The sequence below is a fragment of the Ambystoma mexicanum genome, chromosome 5q (genome assembly GCF_040938575.1).
Source record: "Ambystoma mexicanum isolate Mex_15411 chromosome 5q, UKY_AmexF1_1, whole genome shotgun sequence".
Lineage (NCBI taxonomy): Eukaryota > Metazoa > Chordata > Amphibia > Caudata > Ambystomatidae > Ambystoma > Ambystoma mexicanum.
In genome coordinates this window covers 421,045,954-421,068,931 of record NC_090933.1, presented here as the reverse complement: position 1 = coordinate 421,068,931, position 22,978 = coordinate 421,045,954, and the positions used below count along the sequence as shown (strand labels likewise).

At 44.3% G+C, this 22,978-nt stretch overlaps 1 protein-coding gene across 3 annotated transcripts in view; it reads right to left on the bottom strand.

Annotated features, from left to right (window-relative positions):
* Window positions 1-22,978, bottom strand: part of TTC39C (tetratricopeptide repeat domain 39C) — a 986,275-nt gene that overhangs the window by 248,857 nt on the left and 714,440 nt on the right. For all 3 annotated transcript variants that reach the window (XM_069620912.1, XM_069620911.1, XM_069620913.1), the window contains one exon: window positions 13,361-13,484. In XM_069620912.1, the coding sequence (XP_069477013.1) occupies window positions 13,361-13,484 (124 nt within the window). The remainder of the gene's footprint in view (window positions 1-13,360; window positions 13,485-22,978) is intronic.

Here is a 22,978-nt window from a genome sequence, read left to right as displayed (position 1 = left end):
AGCACCTAACTGTGTCCCAGTCTTCGACCTATTCCAGTCAAACCAGTCCACTAAGAATACTAATAAAAATAACAAAATAAAACAATAAGGAACAACATTCAAATTAGACAACCCAAAAAAGGAAGGAAACAGAAAATCAAGCACAACCAAGAAGACTAAGCACTAATAAAACAACAAAATGTATAGATGGCCTATTGACGCCTAGTACTGACAAAGTTATATCTCAAGTCACAACTGGAAGAGAGGTTAAGGGTGTCGAGGCAAAATGGCCAAATACAGTGCCTGAAGTACCTAACATGTATATAGAGGACTGTAAACCCATTGGACTAACTGACAATGAGATAGATGAGGAGCTTCTAAACGTATCAACCTACTCTATTGCATCTTCAATACAAAGCGATAAAACATTGGTATTGCATACGTTGGTACTAAATAGTGAAAGAGAGTAGAGACATACTCAGAGGACAAAGAAGAGTACCCACATTTTCTCATGCTAGAACAGAAGAGAATGAGGAATCCTGGGGGAAGGAAAACATTAAAAAAACTTGAGTCTGATGGGATTTCTGACAGATATGTAGAATGTCTTGTCATACAAAGGAAGATGATAAACCAGAACTGGTGTCTAATAAGATCAAACAAGTGGATCAAGTCTAAAACTGTAGATAATATACGGATAACAATGCGGCATAGACAAATGTCTTCAAATAGATCAACCCTGTTTTCCACATTCAAGGTTATTGCAGAGCTAAAACACATGCAATCTCAAGACATAAAATCAATATGATTTATCAACAGCTCCAAACTGTAGACAGTGGAGTTAAGCATACCATCTCAGATTGTAAAGGGTTTGTTATAGCAAAAAGAAGGACAAAATGAGGTATTTCGGCTTTGATATGTGCATTCACACTGATAGATGAAGAACTTAAACCAAACATATCTCATGTATAAATAACACCTTGGGGGAAATATTCAACCAAAAAGAACAAAATTGATCAAGTCCAAAATATAGAGCATTGGATACAATAAAGAACAAAAATCCAATGCAAGACACATTTAAATCCCTATATGTTACGTGTGATGGTGAGAGAGGAAACTTATCACAGGAGGTTTATTACAATGAGCCAATAAAGTCCAGAGATAGAAACTGGAGGTGGCTTACCAAAGCTAGGCAGGAACCAAATCATACTAGCAATCATTAACGCAATTCCCCCCTAGCCGCTCGGCCTATAATGGTAACAATATGGAATACGAGAGGTTTTTCTCATTTACTGAATTTAGAAGCAAATAATCCCTTAATCTCATCTCATATAGTGATCCTTCAAGAAACAGGGATAACCACACAATTCATATGGCCGGAATTTGAAGTACCTGGATACAAACAGTTGAAAAATAAAAAGGGTGCCCATCGGTTGGCTTATTAACAGCTGTAAAACTCGACTCAGGTCTCTATTTAGAATCGTGGGCATCTCTGCATCCGGGAATCCAGATAACTGAGGTAACATTAGGTAATTCACAGTTGCCACTCAATACAAGAGTGGCTAGTTTGAATATTTACTGGAATCCATTGGCCATTTAGGATGAAAAGTTTGTGGAACTCATAACTCAAATGTTAGATCTAATTGCGGAACAGGATCAAATGAGACCTGAATATGAGGTGTATACCTAAAGAGTCCCAAGTGCTCTTATTCAGAGCAAAAAAGTGGATGTCATTAATGAATGAGAGAAATCTCACAATTGTAAATGGCACAGCGCCAGGAGATATCCCTCCTGCACCTAGATGGGAAAGAGGGACATCAAACTAAATTCTAGATTATGTTTTCATATCACCACATGTAGTAAAAACCATCTAATCCTTTGCTATTATTCCTACTCAGGCGAGTGATCACAATATTGTGAAAATTAGAGTTAAAAGCTCAAACTCTGTACCACAAACTTATATTAAAGAACCAATCTCCCTGAATCAGGGTAGAAACAGAATGAAGTGGACTGAGACAAAGCTAGATGCACTAAATGCGCAACTAGATCAGCAAGATAACTGTAATTCGCTAATGGCGAATTATGAATATACAGATGCACTTGCATTGATATTGTAAAATCAGTAATTAAAAAGATGGTCTGTCTTTAAACATAAACATGCATACAATCTTGACATTCATACTTTAAAACTAAAATTCCGTCAAAAGCGGAAACAACTTAAGAACATACCAATAGGCGAAAGACTTCGCGCAAAAACCCAATTGCAAATGCAATACAAAAATGCAATTAAACAATTCAATATATAAAAAAAATAAATGGACGGTGATAGAATGCTAGCACCAATAGCTCAGAAATCAAGCGCTCAAGCGTGGAGTCTCAAACAATACTACGTCAAATGCGGCAGCTTCCCTAATATTAAATACAGTAAATGAATAGTCATGACTGAACATTAATCAAAACTGTTTTGGAAAAAAAAAGTCTAAAAGTAGAATACCATTAGTCTCACAAATCGAGACTAGTAATTTGCTCTTTGACCAGACCGACATCCTGATGATTATCAAGAAACTGAGCTCATTGAGGGCCCGTGGGCCAGATGGCTTGTCGAATGCGATAATCAAAGCACATGCTGAGCAATGGGCAGAAATCATAGGAAAGATTTTTACTATAACAATAAAGAAAGGACAGATTCCTCAATCTTGGAAGGAATCGATAATAATACCAATAATCAAAAAAGTTATTAGAAATGAACCAACAAATGACTGCCCAATTGCCCTGCTCGACATCCCTGGTAAGATTCTTGCGAGGCTAATACTGAGAGATCTAACCCGGGGGGTTGAATAAGACTAGAATTTTGGACGTCCATCAATCTGGGTTCATTAAGGGATTAGGAACGGCAATAAATGTATGTTTACTGGCAATTTTAAAACAAAAAGCTATTGTAAGAAAACAGCCTATATTTTTTTAGCTTTCATTGATTTTAAACAAGCATTCGACACAGTGTCAAGAGATAGATTATGGCAGAAACATTTGGATGTAGGTTGCCCCTATATATTGTACATTGGATACATCAACTGTATTCAAATACTTCAACAAAGGTAAAGCTTAATCGAGAGGGCCTACACACCAACCCAATTCTAACTAACTCTGGTCTGAAACAAGGCTGTATTTTAGGGGCAACCTTAATTTCTATATTAAAGACATACATACTCATCTCGATTATCCTCGTTGATTTCTGCCAAAAATCGGCTCAGAGGTAGTATCATGACTCCTTTATGCCGATGACCTTGTGATGAACGCAAATAGGACTACAAAGAAAACTTAGAGCATTGGATGAGTATGCCCTTAAGAATGGTTTGAAGGTAAACTCGCAAAAATCTAACATTACGATATTACATCATAAAATAAGATCCCCTAACACCAATTTTACATGGATACTTAACACCCTTCCAGTCACTATAGTGAATTAATACAGATATTTAGGTCAAAACATGAATAACAGATTGTCTGATCAGCCATGTGAATTGGAACTAAAAATGAAAATGCGGACTTTGGCCTCCCAAAGAAGAACTATGCAGGCTAAATTTGGTAAGTTCATTCATGCAGTGCTTATCCAATTTTACAAGCAAAAAGTTGTCCCAGTGATGCCATAGTAGCATGGCAAACTTTGAGTCTATGGAGGAAATGTTTATTGTCACACGAGAACACGCAGACACTAATTCCATTACTACATGCTGCCTTTGCAACTAATAACAGCTTAATCAATGCCTGGGAGATCTTGAAGAAGGCAGATATATGACAGCAGCTGCTTTTAAAGTTCCCAGATAAGGCAAAGCTTAAATTATGGCGATGGGATTGGTGTGTTACATGGGATAAATGCAATACATATTCAACGGTTAAAAACTGTACAACTTGTATTGAAATCCCTACATAAAGTGCCAGTTTATCTGCCAAAATGTCTAGATTCAAACTATGCTAGAATCCTAATGCGAATACGGCTATACTTATGGCCAACGAGAGTACAAGTGGCAAGGCGTGATAAGAGAAAGGATGCCATTACAAGTTGTAGATTTTGTAAAGATCGAGGTAAAAATGAAACTTTAAAAAATCTTTTAGTAGAATGCCAGGATTTGAATGAATTAAGGAAAGCATTTTTAAATGTTTAAATGTTTTAATCAATTCCTAATCCTAAATGAAGATAAAAAGTGGAACATGATTTTTAACGCAAATTCTATATCATTGATCATTGCTATTGTTAAGTTTCTTCTTGCACTAAAAATTCATGATCAATGACCTAATGGATTAAAATAATTGGCTTTAGAGTGAGAGCTATGTCAGAGAAACGTATGTCAACTGAAGTTTTATTTGCGTTATTGAATTTTATTCATGTATTGTGCGATCGGTACGTTATATAATTTGTGCAAATTTGAAAGGTTGTGATAAACAGAGTCGTGGCACAGAGTCTTTTGTCTGTTGTGAAACTCTGTTGTGCTGACTGCTTACCTGTGGATCTTTGGAGCAGAGTCCTCTTTCTGTGACTATTGTTGGAAGTACTCAAAAACACACCCTTTCCGCAGAGCGGGTCGCGGCGTTGTGGCACAGCGTCTATCGGTCTTTGGGCTCTGCGGCCCCGCAGCTGGGTGAGTAGACTTACAATTTGAGGGTGGAGCCTGCACCCCCTGTAATGAGAGGAGCGCATTAACTTCAAGAAGGAAGGTAAGCAGCGCAACGCAGCAAACGTTGGAGAACGTACTGCCCCGCAAGGTGGGTTAACTTGATTACCGAAAAAATTCTTGTGTGTCATGCCGCTGCTGCACCGTCATGTGCGACACCAACTTTGTTTTGATTGAACCGAATTTATAGGGAGAGGGCAGCAAACAGCACCGCACGAGTGTGCATGTAAATACATTAAAGCACGACGACACTCACTGCGCGAATCATTTCCTGAACGCCGGAGAGTCCGGCTGAAAAGAGTGCCGACACCACATCCTGTTGATTCCAGAGTCGACTCGCAAGCATTGGAACAGAGAGAGGTGACTCTGCCCCATAGTCTTCTGCTTGTCACCTCGTGTCTTTGGCTGAAAGAAGGCATACTCGTATTGAGATACCAAGAATCATCAATCATCGCGAAATGGAAACTGCGGGGGCACGGCCCCTTTGATCTGGATTGCAAACCTGCAAATCTGTCAATTTAAACTTTAAAGCAGGAAATATCTTGGAAAACCAGAGCCCTACAGCCCGAGAGGTCTATCACCTTCCCTATCAACAGCAGAAAGGAAACTAGTAATATGGCAATGAACCAGACAATGTCACAGCGGATAAAGCCAAACACCCCCGCTGGCCCCAAAACAAGACAGAGGGATAAAGCAGGGATGTTGCCACAAATGCCAATTGAACAAGTACTTGCTTGTCATAAACTGAAGACGAGTGTAACTAAAGGAGACAAAGGCAAACAGAAACTCGAAGTTTCTGTCACAAAACAGGAAACTTTAGAGATATTGCAGAGCAAATCAATGAACACAAGAGAAGGTCCGGACTCAGAGAAATTTGTCATACGGAGTCAAGCCCTGATACCGCAGGAGACTGCTTCTGCTTGATGATGACTTACCATGCCAAAAAGGAAAACAGACAGTTCTCCCACTCCCACAGACACATGAACACAGAGTGGAGGCTCTGGAAATGGACAAGAATAATGATGAAAATAGAATAAGATTTGAAAACACTTCTCTGGCACAACCAATGCAAGATCAGTTAGCACTACACAAACAAAACGTACACAAGTAAAATTGGATCAGATTACAGAACACAGCATACCAGATGCAAACGATTGTGGAATACAGACGGAGAAAGCAATATCTGAGAATTTGGCATCACTACTAAATTATAGGCAGAAGCTAGGAAATACCAATCCACAGCCTCTGAATATCGGTTTAGCCCAAACGGACCCTTTGGAAAAAGAAAGGGCCAAACTTGCCAAACATAAATGGATGCAGGAGTATGCATTATTGAATGCAACAGCAGATCAGTCCCACCAACCCTTACAAAAGAATTCAAGAGTAGTTCGCCTATCGCTCGATATAATGGAGATTGAATCTCTCATGACCAACATTGACAGAAGAAGGGAAGTTTTCGGTGATGTGAATAGAAGAACAAAAGACCAGTTAGTCACCTCAACACCAACTGACAAACAGAGGACGCACCATGGGAAGCAATGTCCGATGATTAAATGCAAAATTATGGATTTAAATTTGCAGAGAGAGACCCCTGGTCGTTTCTCCTTCCAACCAGAAGGTGCATGCAGAAATTAACCAAGAGATCATACAATATGGAAAGAAACTCAAGTGGGAAACCACAACGACGGACTAACCAGAAAAGACAGAATGAAAGAAGATGCCACCGATACACAACAACAAAGAGTCCCTACCACGATGAATGACCTACAAAACATGCTGATTACCATCATATCTCCTTCAATGATCCAGTACATGAAACTTCACGAATCCAACAATGAGAACATAAAAGATCAAGCGACACTTTTAGCTATGATTCACTCAAAACAAATCTACATAGAAAACGTTATCAACACCATCGTAAAATGCTTAGACAAAGAAGCTGAACAATCTCGAATATGGCAAGCGAGATTGTTCGAGATAGCGAGAGGCGAAAGAGCCAAGACGCAACAACTGATGCTTGATATGATGGTCTGGCTTAGAGATCATCAACAGATACATTGAAATAGCCAACATATCAATCCACAAAAGAATGACATAGCCACTGTGAAACCTAACGGGATTATAATTATGAAAGAAACGCCTGTGACACTAGAGCATATGATGTCGACCACAGGGCAAAAGATGCCCATTGAGACAAGCAAACAGAAAAAACAGGAAGTGCTTCGTCTTGACACCGCAACAAAGACTCTAGATACATACCAAATATTCTCGCAACAAAAAGGCGAACTGGAAATAAAAGAAAAAGGAAACAATAAACAAAATAAATAAGCAAAACAAACAGGATCAAGAGTGTTCTTGAGAAAGCTCTCGATGCCACAAAACTCAAGGATCACCAAACAAGGGATCATAGGAAAGTTTACAGAAAAGGGAAAGCCGAACATCCAACCAATATTACTGCTCTCTAAGGAACCATTGCAACCAGCTGGAATACAGCAAGCAGAGACTGAGATACAAATAGAAGATCTACTGAACTTATCTACGTATAACCATACAGCAATTTCTGATGAGATGGATGTGACCATGACCTCAAATGAATCCAACTTCATTATCATCAATGACTACGTGCCCACAGGGGATACAACTAACAACCCATTACAACTCTCTTGTGAGGACATCTCCGATATAACAATGAATAGCAAAATAGACAATAGTTACATCGATTCGGAGAATGGAGATTTTTCTAGTGATGATGAATACCTAGATCACAGAACACATAACCACCAAAGTGATGACGAACAATCTAGAACACATGGTGATGAAAGTAGACATCTACAAACAAAAGAAATTAAGCTACCGGTATTTGCAGATCCTTTCAAGCAAAAACAGGAGCATACTCTGAGTCTAGCGAAAATAGAGTATTGCCCCTATGATATTGAACAGGACAAATGTTTTGTGCATGCTACATGCCATACCCAAATTGAGAGATATAGCGACAAAGGATATTAAAATGATAGTATTTGATGACGAAGAAAATCTTTTAAAAGTCACCATTGAACTACATGAAAGCAAAATCAAGCAAAAAATCTTGGAGACAACGAAAATACTAGGAAACCCGGGATTCAAATGTGCCCAAAATAATCACAGGAAAAGTGACGAGAAGCAAATACAGGTGAATGACAAAGCTCAACAATCAAGGTCAACTGATGACGAAGAAGACCTGATGATAAAGAGCCATCAAAAGAAACAATGGGTTAGGTTCACTGAACCAGTAATACAACAAAGTGAAAGAGAGTCTCCGCAATATAGAAGAAGAAACAGCAAGGAAACACACCCGATACATCGAGAATATGAAGGAAACCGCCATGGTGAGACACAGTATGCGAGAGACAGATCATAACCTCCAGCAAGTATTAAGGTACTGGGCTGGACTCTATGCTCCTGGAACACCCGAGGCCATACACACTTGTTTGAACAACCTGAAACTGCTCTAGAAGCAGCTCAGATCGTATGTCTTCAAGAAACATGGCTGACAACTTCTCTGTGTAGTGATTGTTTTGTGACCTTCCTAAACCCAGCAATCCAGAAAGAAAAAGGGAGACCTGCATCTGGACTAGTGACTATGATCCGGATTGATCCAAAATAGATAATATTGGAAACACAAACTATCAATCCGTGGGTCCAATATACCATTTTGAAGATCAACCAGGACACCACGGACAATGTAGAAACCTCAGCTGTGAATAAGCACTATAGAATGATCACAATATTTAACCTGTATTGGAACCCTGTAGCTTGCAGCGATGACCACTTTTTGGACGCTGTGTTCTTAAGCATGGATGATGTAATCAATAAACACCAAAATATGGAATTTATCATCTGCGGAGACCTAAACGTTCATATCCTGAATCATATGGGGGAAAAGCTAAGAAAGGAACAGTTGTCACTACAAACGCGACGATGTAAGAAAGAAACCAACATACAAAATGTAAACTTGGTAAATCAACTAAAGAACGAGGAGCGATAACCACACCTACCTGGGCTCGGGGAAACTCGTCAGGAACCACTGACTACATATATATGACAACAGCACTATACAACTCTATCAAGGAAATCAAAATCATACCGTCATCGAAAAGTGACCACAAGATGTTATCAATGAAAGGAGTGGTTCTATCACATCAAGAAAAGAGCTCTGTACCAATAGATCTCAAACTCTCTAACAATGCAAGAAGGTTGAGAATTAGTGCAAAGCAACTTACTAAACTCCTGACTCTTTTTCAAGATAGAGCTACGACAGATATAGAGAAGCTAAATTATGGATGGCTTTTTGCACCATTCATGCAGCCAAGTGGTGTAGCGAATACAAAGATCCATAAACATACATATGACAAAGAACTGGCTGCGAAAAAGAAAGCTCTAGTTATAGCTATACGAAAATTGAAAAAACAGAACACAGAAGACAGTAAAGAAATTCTAAGAACAACAAAGCAGACATACACAAACTGGAAAAATCACATCAAATGAAGATACTTCAAACGGATGCGGAATATTAGACACCTGCAAAAACAGCAATGTGAGAGAGCTCTGGAACCTCTTAAACAACAATTCACAATACCAGAAAGAGTTGGTGAGTAATGTAACTGAAGAAAACTGGATAAAGCATTTTACCAGGCTCTACAGCACACGACAATCGGACGTAAAAGACAGACAGACATGTATGGAAATAATACAAAAACTGAATCAATCAAGGGCACCAGGACCGGATGTCATGTCAAATGCCATCATTGAACAAAATCCAGAAATATGGACAAATCTATTAGATCAATTACTCACCTTGATAAACAATTTAAACCAAATTACGACCTCATGGAGAAAGGTCACTATGATACCAATTCATAAGAAGGGCCCCCGTGAAGATCCCTCAAATTTTTGGCCCATTGCCCTTCTCGACCCTTTAGGCAAAATATCTGCAACCTTTCTATTGAAACAGCTGAAAGTGTGGGCTACACAAAACAACCGATTTGCTGTGAGACAAACCGGCTTTACAACTAATGTAGGTACACATATCAATCACCTAATATTGAATTTAATCCAACATGAAGCCCAAAGGACAAATGCCACAGTCCATGTTACATTTATTGACCTCACAATGGCATTTGACTCCATGAACAGAGCTAAATTATGGGAGAAACTAAGATCTTGGAACTGCCCGATAAATATAATCGAAGCAATTATACTCCTGTAGTCTAATACGTCTACCTATCAATATCCGACTTACAAAAGATGGCACCACTTCCACATCAATTCCAACATGGAATGGTCTCAAACAGGGCTGCCTACTGGCTGAAACTCTAAATAACCTATAACCTATATACGGCTGACTTTGAAGAACACGTTAAGGACATTGCACTAAACCCCCCAAAACTCAAATCAATACCCATTGTCTCGATGAATGCAAAATCTGGTACTAAAGAGCTCTTTTCTCTTCTACGAGAACTGGAGTCTCCTGCTCCGCCCACAGAATTCTGTATTAAGGACAAGGCCTGGTGTGCTAATATCCAGAAAGCCTCATCAGACAAAATAGCCTCACTCCAAGCCAAAATCGAGACCAAAAAGAATAGATCCCAGAGCCCATTCACGCAATCTGCCTGTCTTACTATCCCCATTATGCTACCCATTCCATTTCTCCCCAATCACTACTGAAGAATTGGAAAAAATCATCTCAGGGCTCAAACCCTCAAATTGCCAGGGAGACACATTCCCTGCTCAAATTATCAAGGATGGAGCAAATAAGTAAGCACCTTTCATCACTGCTTTGATTAATTCATCCTTTAACAGCTGCTCATGGGTCATGCCTCTCCTGAAAAAACCCAACCTAGACCCAAACATACCCACTAATTACAGACCTACAACAACAGTCCCATTTCTCCTAAAGATACTAGATAGAGTAGCCTATCTCCAAATTCAAAAACATTTGGAAGATAACAACATTCTCGGTCTGCGACAGTCCAGCTTCAGACCCAGGCATGGTACAGAAACAGCCCCCTTGGACTTAAAAATCCAAATGGACGAAGTCAAAGATAAGGGTAATCTGGCCATCCTTTTACTGCTGGACCCATCAGCAGCGTTTGATCTCATTGACCATCAGATCCTGACCAAACACTTGTCCACTGCCGTAGCATTTTCACCAAATGCCGCCAGATGGATCCAATCCTTCCTCGCTAATAGAACAACAAGGGTCTTTGCTCACACAGCCTCTGCTGATCCAGTCGCTATCCACTGTGGAGTCCCTCAGGGGTCCTGTGTGTCTCTCACACTTTATAATATCTTTACTATGCTTCTCTTAGATCGTCTTGACAACCTGGGTGTCACCTATACAAATTATACGGATGACACTCGGGTCCTCATTACACTCACTGGTTGCTACGAAAATTATTCCAAAAAATGTAACGAAATACACTTGGAAATACAGGCCTGGATGGCTACCCACGGCCTCTGCCTAAATGACAACAAAACAAAACTTTTAATCGCCGTCTTCCAAGTCCCTCTGAACAAACTTGACCCACGGTACAAAACCTTTAACATTGATGGGAATATCATCAGTCACCAAAGAGGTCAAAACTCTTGCCGTTTACTTAGATTCCACCCTTTTCCTCAAAAAACAAGTTAACACTATAGCCTCCACCACAGAATAAACCAACAAACGAATCAACGCCTGCAAACCATTTCTGTCCACGAATAGATGTCTTACACTATCCAGAGCCCTGATCTTGTCCAAATTGGACTATTGTAACACTCTATTCCTAGGCTTCACTGATTGTAATCTGAATAGATTACAAGTTCTCCAGAACAATGCCCTTAGATGCGCCCTGAATATACCCCGCTCCAGTCACATCTCTGCTATCAGACTCACTCTGGTTACCAGTGCGAGATAGCATCCTACTGCACAATCTGGTCGTCACACATAAATGCCTGTCTAATGCAGCCCCACAATATCTATCTGTCAAATTCTCGAAGAACCGATATCCAGACCCACCAGATCGTCCTAGCTACACTGCCTCAATATCTCCAAATACAAAATGAAAACGCCAGGGGGTCCAGCTTCCCGGTATTAGCAGCCAAGTACTGAAATGCTCTCCCTACGGCCATCAGAGCTGAACCTTCCTTCTGGACTTTCAGATCCAAAGGGAAAGAATGGCTCTTTGCCCTGCAACATTAGCTTTAACCTCAGCCACTCTCAAACGGACTCAACTACTATAAACGCAGGACGATCATACTCCCATGATTTCTAATTTCGGACCCCTGTCTGAACCGTGCGTTACTAGTACTCCGGTCCAGTGGATTAATCATTTACCTACCTTCTCCACTGTATTTATCTCCATTGCTCGCCTGCCTAGGGAATATTTCTCCCTAGCTCACCGTATTGTATTGCCTGTTGTTGCCACACTGACCATCTGTAACCTGGTCCTTTATGCCTTTGTTTTTTTTTCTGCAACTGTAACCAATCATTTATGCTTAAGCACCCAGATACCTTAGGGTTAGATGCGCTCTACAAATAATAAACTAAACTAAAAAGCTTTATATCTGTCATATATGCCTGTGAGAGCTGCATGACTGAATCACTAAATACCTAAAGCATGCTGGGTTTGGTACGAGTTTCCCTTTTAAAAGAAACAAAAGTCACTAACAATAAAGCTTTTGTAAATATCAAGCATATATAAAATACATCAAAAACTTTAGCTGTTAGAGTGGAATGACTGCCAACAGCTAGAAATTACTCCCAGTGTTGTGGATCAGCCAGATTCGGTAAAACAAAATTGGTTTTATATTTAAAAAATGACAATCAGTAAATTGAAAATAGACTGCAATAAAATAGTCGGCCTTGTTGTAAATACGTCTATGGGTACAGGACAGACCTCCACCCTAAGGTTTACATGTACACTTGACCCGGTCACAGAGCACATAAGTACCTTTTCAGCATCATGTGACCTGTGAACTATTTGCAAGGCAGCCACCTGGGCTTCTCCATCACCCTTCTGCAGGCATTATGCATTGGATTCCAGCTCTAGAGCAGATGCGCAGTTCGGGCATGCAGTTCTAAGGACCATTTTTCTTTCAGCTTAGAGCTGTCCTCCCTTGGTTAAGAGTAAGTGCTTGGTACTCTCACATAAGTATGGTGGAAAGGGGACGGGATGTAGGAGTAAGGAAAAGTTACTCACCATAGTGACTACTGTACTTATATGTCCCATTTCCTCCATGCACTCACCCTCCAGCCTCCAAAATAGCTAGCTAGCTCCTACCGGTCCTCTTGGTGGTCCAAGGGACTGCGGGGAGGAGTGCTAGAGGTGGGGCTATGGGCAGGGCCGTGCTACCTACACTTGGTCTGCCTTCGCACTCGCTAAAATTTAAAGGGGAAGTACAGAGTGCTTGCTGAAGGATATGATCCCATCCCCGCTCCATGGGAGGAACTAGCATAAGTATGGGGGAAAGGGGACATAGAATTAGGAGTACAGTAGTCACTATGGCGAGTAACTTTTCCTTTTTCACCGAGGTCCTCTCCTGATATGAGGAAATGATTTAAGATGGTGAGGGCCTGCATGGACAACAGAATGAGGAATATTCTGAATTCTCACGCCAAACGATCAGAACTGTTAAATTATATATACTTTCTATTTTGTCTATGGGAAAAATAATGCAATAAATTAGTGTAGTACCTTGACTCATACGCTGTAGGTTTGAAAGAGAACAATTTGGAAGAGCTTTCCACAAATAGAGCACCTCAATGGCTGCCAGTACACACAGTTCTTTGGTTGGATCATGCTTCCTAAATTTTTCAGCCTGCAAACAATACAATAAACTATTAAAACAAAGTATACACAAACAAAAACAAGCATTCTTTTTTCCAACATTGCGGCACAATAACAACGATTAAACATTTTGCCACAAACCGAACGTATTGTAACATCAAAGAAGCCTTATTTTAATTTGAATATGCTCTAGTAAAAAGTGTTCCTGGTTTTGAAATCAGACTAAGGGCTTGCTAAAAATGTGTGTTTATACCTTGAAACATTTTACCCTGGTGGTTCAGTATGCCCTGAACTACTGAAACGCGCAACAGTTTTTGTTTGCTTAACTCAATTGATATGACAGAACATGAATTACACAGAGGAAATCACGACTGAATTATGAAAGAGGGCTCACCGAATTAGACACAACTAATTATTCAACACATGCTCTCCTCTAAAAGCAAGGTGCACTATTTTATCCACAATACATCTTTTTTTGTGACATATATATAGAAAACAAAAATAGAATGTTGTGGTGGAAATGGGCATTGCTGATGCATACATAGGTGCTGAGATGGAGATGGAAACCGAGGCTGAGCCACTGCATGTTTTGTGGTGGCTCCTTCAATGGGTATGTCAGTATGGCTTTTTGCCTTTCATGAATGTTGAGTGGCCATTTACGAGAAAACCTGGTTAGGATTATCAGACCCGTGGCCACAGATGGTCTCAGAAATCCACAGACCACAATAGTAGATTCAAGGGCCTGAATTCACAATGTGTTTTTCAATGGGATTGCCCCATTGAAAAGCGCTTTATGAATCAGGCCCAGAGTGTGTTAATAAAGTTTTAACCAACTGGTCTGGGAAGAAGGGATGCTAGAAACTCAGGGAGTCCCAATAATTCTCTCAACGTCCCGGTGGTCTCCCTAACAACAGCATCTCCCTGATTTACTCTAAAGTGAGGTAACCTCTACTATCTAAGTCTTTTGGATCTTGAAAGGGAAACCTGAAGGCTCTGTCCTTTTCTATCTTATCTCCCTCTGGGACTTTCTAAGGGAGACTTCTGGTCTGTTGGACTGCTCGTCTCTTCCAGTCTCTCCCCTTCTCACTCTCCATCTTTTCCTGTATCTCTATCTCCACTCTCCTTCCTACATGATCATCCTTGTCTCCCTCTTTCTCTACTTGTACCCCTTTCCTTTTTCTCTCATTAATCTCCCTTCCCCCTCTCCTATCTTCTCTCCCCTCTCTTCTGCCACCCTTGTACTACCTACGCCTCCCAACTCTCCCCACTCTCTTTCTCTCTACCTGCGCCCTTCTCACCTCTCATCCTCACTAATCCCTTTATACCGCAGTCTCCTGAGATTACACAGTCTCTCTCTGCTTGTCTCTCCCTACACTCGAACACCTTTCGATCTACTCTGTGCAAGGTAGGCTTTTACAGCTGAGTCTTCCCCTTTCCAACAGTCTCTCTGGCTCATTGTTGCCCATGGTCACTTGCTCCACTTAGTCAACCTCTGGCTAAGCTATAACTGGAAGGCTTCAAAAAGGCTTGCTACCCCACCACCTTTTAAGTCAAAATGTGTTCAATTCACTTCTGGGGTAGGACCTGCCCTGGTATACACCCCAGTAGGTTGCTTACCACAGATCAGGAGGGCTCCCTGCTCCCCCCTGACAGGGTCAGGGGCTTGACCCGATCACTTAACACCACTCCTTTTTCAAAGGCCCTGCCCTCCTCGCTGGTACCCACTGCCTGTGGGGAAAAATGTTAGAGGGCCCTTTCATGTTGCATCTGTAGGGTCTTGAGGCAGTGGTTGAAGAGAGGGTAATCTGTGCCTACTAATATTTCTTTCGGTAGGGTTGCTATCACCACCACGGACATCTCCATCCGCTCCCCTAGAGCTTCTATATACACTTGGGTCTGGGGATATAGGTTCAAGTCTCCTTCTTGGAGAGGGGTCCAGGAGTCAATTCCTCCTGTGTAATGAGGTCGGTGTGGATGTCTGTGCAAAGACTCCCAGAGTCTACCAACGTGGGAGCTGGTCTTCCTTGGACTGTCGCCGGAAGATTAAATTTCCTGTCCGCTTCCCCTATGAAATATACTGCTCTGGATATCACTTCCGCAGTGTTTGGTTCTTCTGGGTACAATTCTGGGAGATAACGGGAGACTCCTGGTTCATTTTCTGCCTCTGGTTCCGGATGGCACTCTTCTTAGGGTTTGAGTGTTAAAAACTGTAAGGATGTCGAAGGAGGAGACTGACACGCAGGTGGCATGATTGTTGGCAAGGAACAAGCTACTTACCTGTAACTTGTTCTCCAGCATGTGTCTGGCATGGATTCACATGCTCATGAATATTCCCTGTTGTCAGGCTGGGAATCCTTCGTAAAAGAAAAAACTGTTTCAGTTTGATTCTAAACTGTATTTCACCTATAAACCAATCACTGATCTCTGGGTCATACTGCCCCCAGCCGATGACTGCCCTCTACCTAAGGCCCTCCTCCTCAGGGAGCCATCTTCATATTTGGTAGCACGTAAAGTGGCAGTAGGACCAAGAGAAGAGCCACAGAGGGGCAGGCGGGAGGGTTTGCATGTGAATCCATGCTAGACCCATGCTGGAGAACAATGGTTACAGAGACGTAACTTGTTACTTCTCCAGCATGGTGTCATGCCCTCCTGGAAGGTCTGGGATTTAGCCTGTTCCATCACGCTCACGCCGTTTTCGCGTGGAGCGGTCTAGTTCTTTTCAATATGGCCGTCTTCCGGCTTAACTAGCCTCTGTGGCTGCGTCACGGTGCCTTGCACCTTGTTTGGTTTTTTCCCATGCAGAACGCTAGCGTTTTCTTGCCTGCTCCCGCCGACACTATGCTTTGTTTTGTCGAGGGCTTTGTCTTCCTTGCCTTGCCACTTCCTTCGCAGAGCCTCTTGCGGCCGCGCTTACCCTCTCCCTCACGGATTTCGGTGCTTCTGCTGCTGAGATGTCTCTCTCTCTTCTATCTTCCTTCCTCCTAACTTTCCGCACAACTCTATTGCTCATTCCTGAGCCTTAGGAGTATATCTTCTAGCACTGTACCTTACCTATCCGGAATTCTATCTGGAGTCATAAATTCTTCTGTCTATACCTTCTGGCTCTGTTTCTCGATATTCCGGATTGCGGAACTTTGCATATCCTCCTTACCTCCACTGGGGATGACAGTGTTCCGTTCCTCTTGCCACCAGACTGGTGGAACTGTTCTTCCTCTCCTCAAGTCCGGAACTATTCCATCCTGCCTGCTCCTGGAGGGATACCTTGATTTGGTCATAACATCATCCTCTCAGTTAAACATGAAGTCTCCAGGAGATCGCGTCCATAGCTATATTTGGACCTACAGGGTTTTTTGGCAGCAGGCTTTTTCCCTGTCTCTGGGGATCACTCCCGACAGCGTGGCATCCAGAGGAGAGAGACCTTACCTTTATCAAAAGAAAAAAGACAAGAAGGGAGAAGACACACGTAAGATACAATGGCGAAAGAAGAAAGATCCAGAGGATAGCTCTATGGAAGAACCAGGTGAGAAGGAAGGAAGGATTCTTCAGATTTTGACACATGGGGTCTGGCATGGATTCACATGCTCATGAATAAAGAATAGACAGCAGTACATAATTACACAACCACGGAAGGCGGCAAAGCTCAACAGAAGCAATCTCTTACCTCCTCACCAGGCTCACCTTCAAGCAAACAGGTTTCGCAGCACTGCTTGGCCGATTCTGGACTACTTCCTGAAATCCCTGTCAACGCAGTAGAATTTCGTGAAGGTGTGCATTGACCTCCATGTAGCAGCCCTGCAAATGTCCAGCAGGAGCACACCAGACAGGAACGTCGTTGTAGCAGGGATCACTCTGGTAGAATGGGCTCTCGGACGGCCAGGCAGCGGTCGGTTTGCCAACTAATGAGTGATGCACGCAGGGGCCGGTGCATTCACCAGCGGGGATGAGCAGAACAGTCCTTTCATGAACTCTTTGACTAGACACAGTGAAGCCCATCCCGGAGACCTGGTATAGTGGGGGATAGCTGCCAGATGCACCTTGATGGAGGTGTGAACCAGTCCTGATTTGGCCAATGACAATAAATACGGAAGTACTTGAGGGGCCGTGACCCTCAGAAGGTTGATCTTCTATGACTGGCATCAAGTCGCAAAATGCTTCCATTTGTGTCCTTCAGTCCGCTGGAAGCTCGTAACCACCAAACTCTAATGCTGCTGGAACCAAGCCTTCAGGTTCAGCGATCCCAGGTCGGGGTGCAGATGTGCGACTCCTTCCATGGTGAGAAAATCCACGACCACAGGCAGCTTGACTGGAGGGGAAGCTGACATGCTGAGAAGATCCGGGTACCAGATCAGCCTCGGCCACGCCAGTGCGACGAGGATCATCCTGCACCAGTACCGTCTGAGTTGACTGATGACTCGAAGAAGTAGTGGCAACGGAGGGAACATGTATAGAAACAGGCCTTCCCAAGGGAAGGAGAATGTGTCCCCCATGCGCCCCGGCTGTGGGAACCTGCTGGCGAACCTCCGGCACTTAGGTGTTTGTCGCCGTCGCAAACAGATCGGTCTGGGGACTGCCCCATTTGAGGGAAAGGTTGTTCACTTGATCCTGCCGAAGCTCCAACTCATGGCAAGAGCGCAGCTCCCTTCTGAGAGATGCAGCGACAGTGTTCTTTACTCCTGCCAAGTTAAACGGAATGAGGAACATCCCCTGGGTGACAGTCCAGTGCCACAACTCCTGCGCCTCTCTGGAGAGCGCCAGGGATCTGGTGCCCCCCTGCTTCCAGATGTAAAACGTTGTGGTGGTATTGTACGTGAAGACTCTCACCACTTTACCCTTGAGGGACGGCAGAAACAACCTGAGAGCCCAAAGCACTGCCCATAGTTCCATTATGTTGATGTGTAGCGTCTTCTCTTCCAGCCTCCACAGGCCTCTGGCGTGAAAACGTCCAGTGTGGGCTCCCCACCCTTCCAGGGAAGCGTCGGTCGTGTCCGCCTCCTGGTACGGGGGGCTCTAGACATCCGTGCCTCCAGCAATGTTGGAGCACATGCCCCACCACGTTATCGCACGACGGAACTCCTCATCAAGCACGATCCTGTCCTGGAAGCCTCCGGACACCTGGACCCAACGTGTGTCCAGAAACTCCTGGAGCGGACGCCTCCACAACCTGCAGAGCCGAATCAGGTATATGCATGAGGAAATCATGCCGAGCAGTAACTTGAAGGTTCTTACTGTGGCGAACTTCAGTGCCAACACCGGTTGCACTTTGCCCAAGATGGCTGCTATCCTGTCCTCCAATGGTGACGCCAGGCAGGGCACTGTATCGAGCCTGGATCCCAGGAACAGTGAATCCTGCGATGGAGTCAAGCAGGACTTTGCATAATTCAATGAGAACCCCAGGTCTGTCAGCAGTCGGATGGTCTTCGCCGTGTGATCGACGGCGATGTCCCTTGACTTGGCCCGAATGAGCCAGTCGTCCAGGTAAGGATACACATGAATTCCCTGCAGTCGTAGATGGCTTGCTACCGGAGCCAGGCACTTGGTGAAGACTCTGGGTGCTGAAGTCAGTCCGAAGGGGAGAGCCTTGAACTGGTAATGCTTCCCTTGTACGACGAAGCGCATGAACTTGCAATGCTTTTCATGAATGTGCCCCCCTCCCCCAATGGTCTCCTGTGATGTCGCTGTGTCCACCCAGGCCCCCGATGGTCTCCCGTGATGTCGCTGTGCCCCCCCCCCTCTGCCCCAAGGGTCTCCCGTGATGTCGCTGTGACCCCCCACACCAATGGTCTCACTTGATGTCGCTGTGTACCCCCTCCCCCCAATGGGCTCCCGTGATGTTGCTGTGCCCCCCCACTCCCAATGGTCTCCCTTGATGTCGCTGTGTACCCCCACCCTCTCAATGTTCTCCTGTGATGTCGCTGTGCCCCCTTCCCCTAATGGTCTCCCATGATGTCACTGTGCCCCTCCCCACCCCTCCATTGGTCCCCGTGATGTTGCGGTTCCCCCTGTTCCCCCCAATGGTCTCCTGTGATGTCGCTGTGCCCCCTTCCTCCCACCAAAGGGTCTCCTATGATGTTGCTGTGCCTCCCCACCCCCACAATTGTCTCCAGTGATGTCGCCAGGAATTCAGAGAGGTGTTTAAGGTAGTGATACCAGGACACTGAGAGATACAAGGATTGAAGGTAAGACCCAGGAATTAACAGGTATAACCGAAGGAATAATTTTTGTTTTTGTTATATTGGTTTCATACTAAAAAAAAAAGAACATACGTTAATAATACAACAAAACCTTTAACAATTTAAAGGAACATCAGCAATTCCTCCCTCCCGACTTCCAGCCATACTTACACTACATTCACAGTTTCTTTCCCAGTCATTCGGACCCCCCGTCAGAAGGACCAAAGGAATAATGAAAACTAGCAGCTCCACTGCAACAGACAGAAAATAGCAAGAGGCTGGAAAAAAGGAACGGAAAGCGAGCGCTGAAAAATGAGATTGCAAAACAGCAAGGCGAACACCGGTGGAGTGAAAGCAAGGAGACAAAAGGCTGGGAAGGGTTTAGGTGCGAGACCTCGAGAAACCATTAGCGTCTTGCCCAAAGGAGACCGCTGGGATGCCACGCTCAGTTCGTTGTGAGTCGAAAAGTGAAAAAGACTAGACCGGCGCTGCAATGTTGTGAAAACAACGTGACGGAAACAATGTGTGTAGCCATTTACATCATCTCCACATGGAATAGCATGGTCCTATGACACCTTGTCACAGTGGTTATTATTTGGTAAAGTCCCATAATCATTTGCACTGATTCTTTGCTTAGGGAAGGGCCAATGTTTGACCTTTTTTGTGGACTATTAGTCAGAAGTCGAACAGTAAAAACTGAGAGCAATCAAATGCTGCTCAAATGATTGCATATTGATGATATTATAAGTTACTCACCGTAGTGACTAACAAACTTCTAGTCCATAGCCCCCTTTCCTCCATACTGCATGGCCGTCCCTTGCCAGGGATGGGAGACGGAACCTTTTTCACCAGAAAAAAATCTTCTTCCCCTTTAAATTTAGAGGCGTGTGGGGGCGTTGCTATGGGAGCATGCGCTCCCCTGACTCCGCCCAGCGGTGCCACCCCTCAGTCCCCAGTGACGCGTCGACAATATTAACATTGCCTAATGACACCAGTTTTATTAGGGGGGAGGGTGATGGGACGTATGGAGGAAAGGGGACTATGGACTAGGAGTATGTTAGTCACTACTTTGAGTAACTTATAATTACTTCTACGTACGTCGGGTGGAGAGGTGACTCTCCTTAAGAAAACAAGTTCATTAATACTGCATGTCCGAAAGCCACGTCTGACCTAGAGCCAGTATCCAAACAGTAGTACTTGCAGAAGGCCGAAGGAGAGGCCCACGTGGCCCCCCTACTGGTGACCTGCCACGGGACGTGTCTCTGGAATGTGACTGCCGTGGCCTTGGCTCTGACAGCGTGGGCATGCATGTTCGCTGGGAGTGCTTTGTGCTGCCCCCTCATAGGCCTCCTTGATGGCCGAAACCGTCCATTTTGCTATTGAGGCCTTCGAATCCTGATAACCCAGCCTTGACCCCACAAAGGTGACAAAGAGAGCCTCCGACTTGCGGAAGCTCTTGGTCCTGTCCAGATAGAATTTCATAGTCACTAGACAGTGAAAGACCCTCGTCCTTAGGATCCGCAAAGAAAGTAGGTAAGATTATCTATTCATTTAAGTGGAACGCCGAGACTACCTTAGGTAAGAACGCGGGAGGCGTTCTCAGGACCACCTTATTGCTGTGAAAGTTAGTATAAGGTTCTGAAGCCACCAGTGCTTGGATTTCGCTAACTCTAGGTGCAGACATAAGACCCACCAAGAGAGCTGTTTTAATGGTGACTAGTCTGATGCGCCAGGTCGCCCAAGACTACGCTGAGGTCCCACACAGGGTGTGGTTTCTTGATAGGCAGGTAGAGCCTGGTGAGGTCTGCCAGATGTCGTTTAACCACCAGGATGGAGGATGAGAAAACGCCCTCCTCCGAGTTCCGGTATGCTCTGATGGCTGCAAGGTAGCTACGGCAGGTGTCTACTTGCACTCCTGAGTGTGCGAGGTGTGCGAAGAAGGATGGCACATTCTCCAATGTGCATTTAAACGGATCAACTTCGACTTAGCCCAGTGGCAAAACCTGGTCAATTTGATCTTGTACTGGTTCCTAGTAGCATGGCTCCTAGCGCCCTGTATAATGTCTAGGTTAGCCCGAGACAGATGCAGATGCTTTAGTGTGACCTGCTCAGGAACGACGCTGCGAGGGCTAACTTCTGCATAGCGGGGAGGATGACCCTGCCTCCCTGCTGAGATAGAAGAGGGGTGGAGCCCACCAGAAGGTGAATGGGAGGCTGGTCCAAGAGGCTGAGCAGCTCCGAAAACCATTGTCTTGCAGGCTTCCAAGGAGCTATCAGAATGATGCGGAGGTGACGTGATTCTCTTATCTTGCAGATCACCCTGTGCACCACGGGAGTGGGTGGAAATGCATATGCTTCATGCTGTTCCACTGTAACTGTAAGGCCTCGCCCAGGGAGTCGAGGCCCTGTCTCTGCCAAGATGCAAACTGAGGGCACTTCTTGTTGTACCAGGTGGCAAAATGATCCACCTGGGGATACCCCCATCTGCTGAAGATCCCCTGAAGGACCTGGTCTTTCAATTGTCATTCATAATTGTCCGCTTCCAGTCTGTTGAGTCTGTCCGCCTCCAAGTTGGATTCCCCCGGGAGGTGGATTGTGCTCAAGGAAATTTCATTCTCCAGAGCCCATTCCCACATGCTGACCACTAGGCTGCAAAGGGGTGCAGGTGCCACCCTGCTTGTTGATGTAACACATGCTGGTGGAATTGTCTGTTTGAATGAGGGATCATCTTTCCCCTGATAAGCGTCAGAAAGGCATTGAGAGCGTGCCAGATATCTTTCAGCTCTAGCCAATTGAAATGGGTCTCCTGTTCCTGGAGGGACCAGACTCCATGGACGTTGTGATTGTCCAGGGTAGCCCCCCAGCCTTCAAGGAGGAATCCGCGGTGATGGTCAGTTGCGAGGGTGCTTGCTGGAAGGGCCTGTCTGTCTGCAAGTTGCAATCCGTGCTCCACCAAACAAGGTCCTGGTGGAGGAAGTGAGGAATGCGGACAAGCTCTGCTTGGGAGCCCCGCTCCTGATTCCATGAGGCTGCGAAGTGCAGCTGCAATCTCCTAATTTTGAGTCTGGTGTGAGGCACTGCCAGTGGGAACACAGCCATAATACCCAAGAGATGCTGGTACCACCAGGCTGAGGTCACTGCTCTGCTGAGAAAATGAACTGAGGCCCTCTTGATGGCTGTGATCTTGTCCTCCCAGGGGAAAACTCTCTCTGAGCTTGTGTCCCAGATGAGGCCCAGTAAAGTCAGCCTCTGCGTAGGCTGCAGCTGTGACTTCTTGAGGTTGATGAAAAATCCCAGTTCGTGCAGCGTATTCATGAGGGTGGAAGTGGTGTGATCGACCACTTCCGGGGAACTC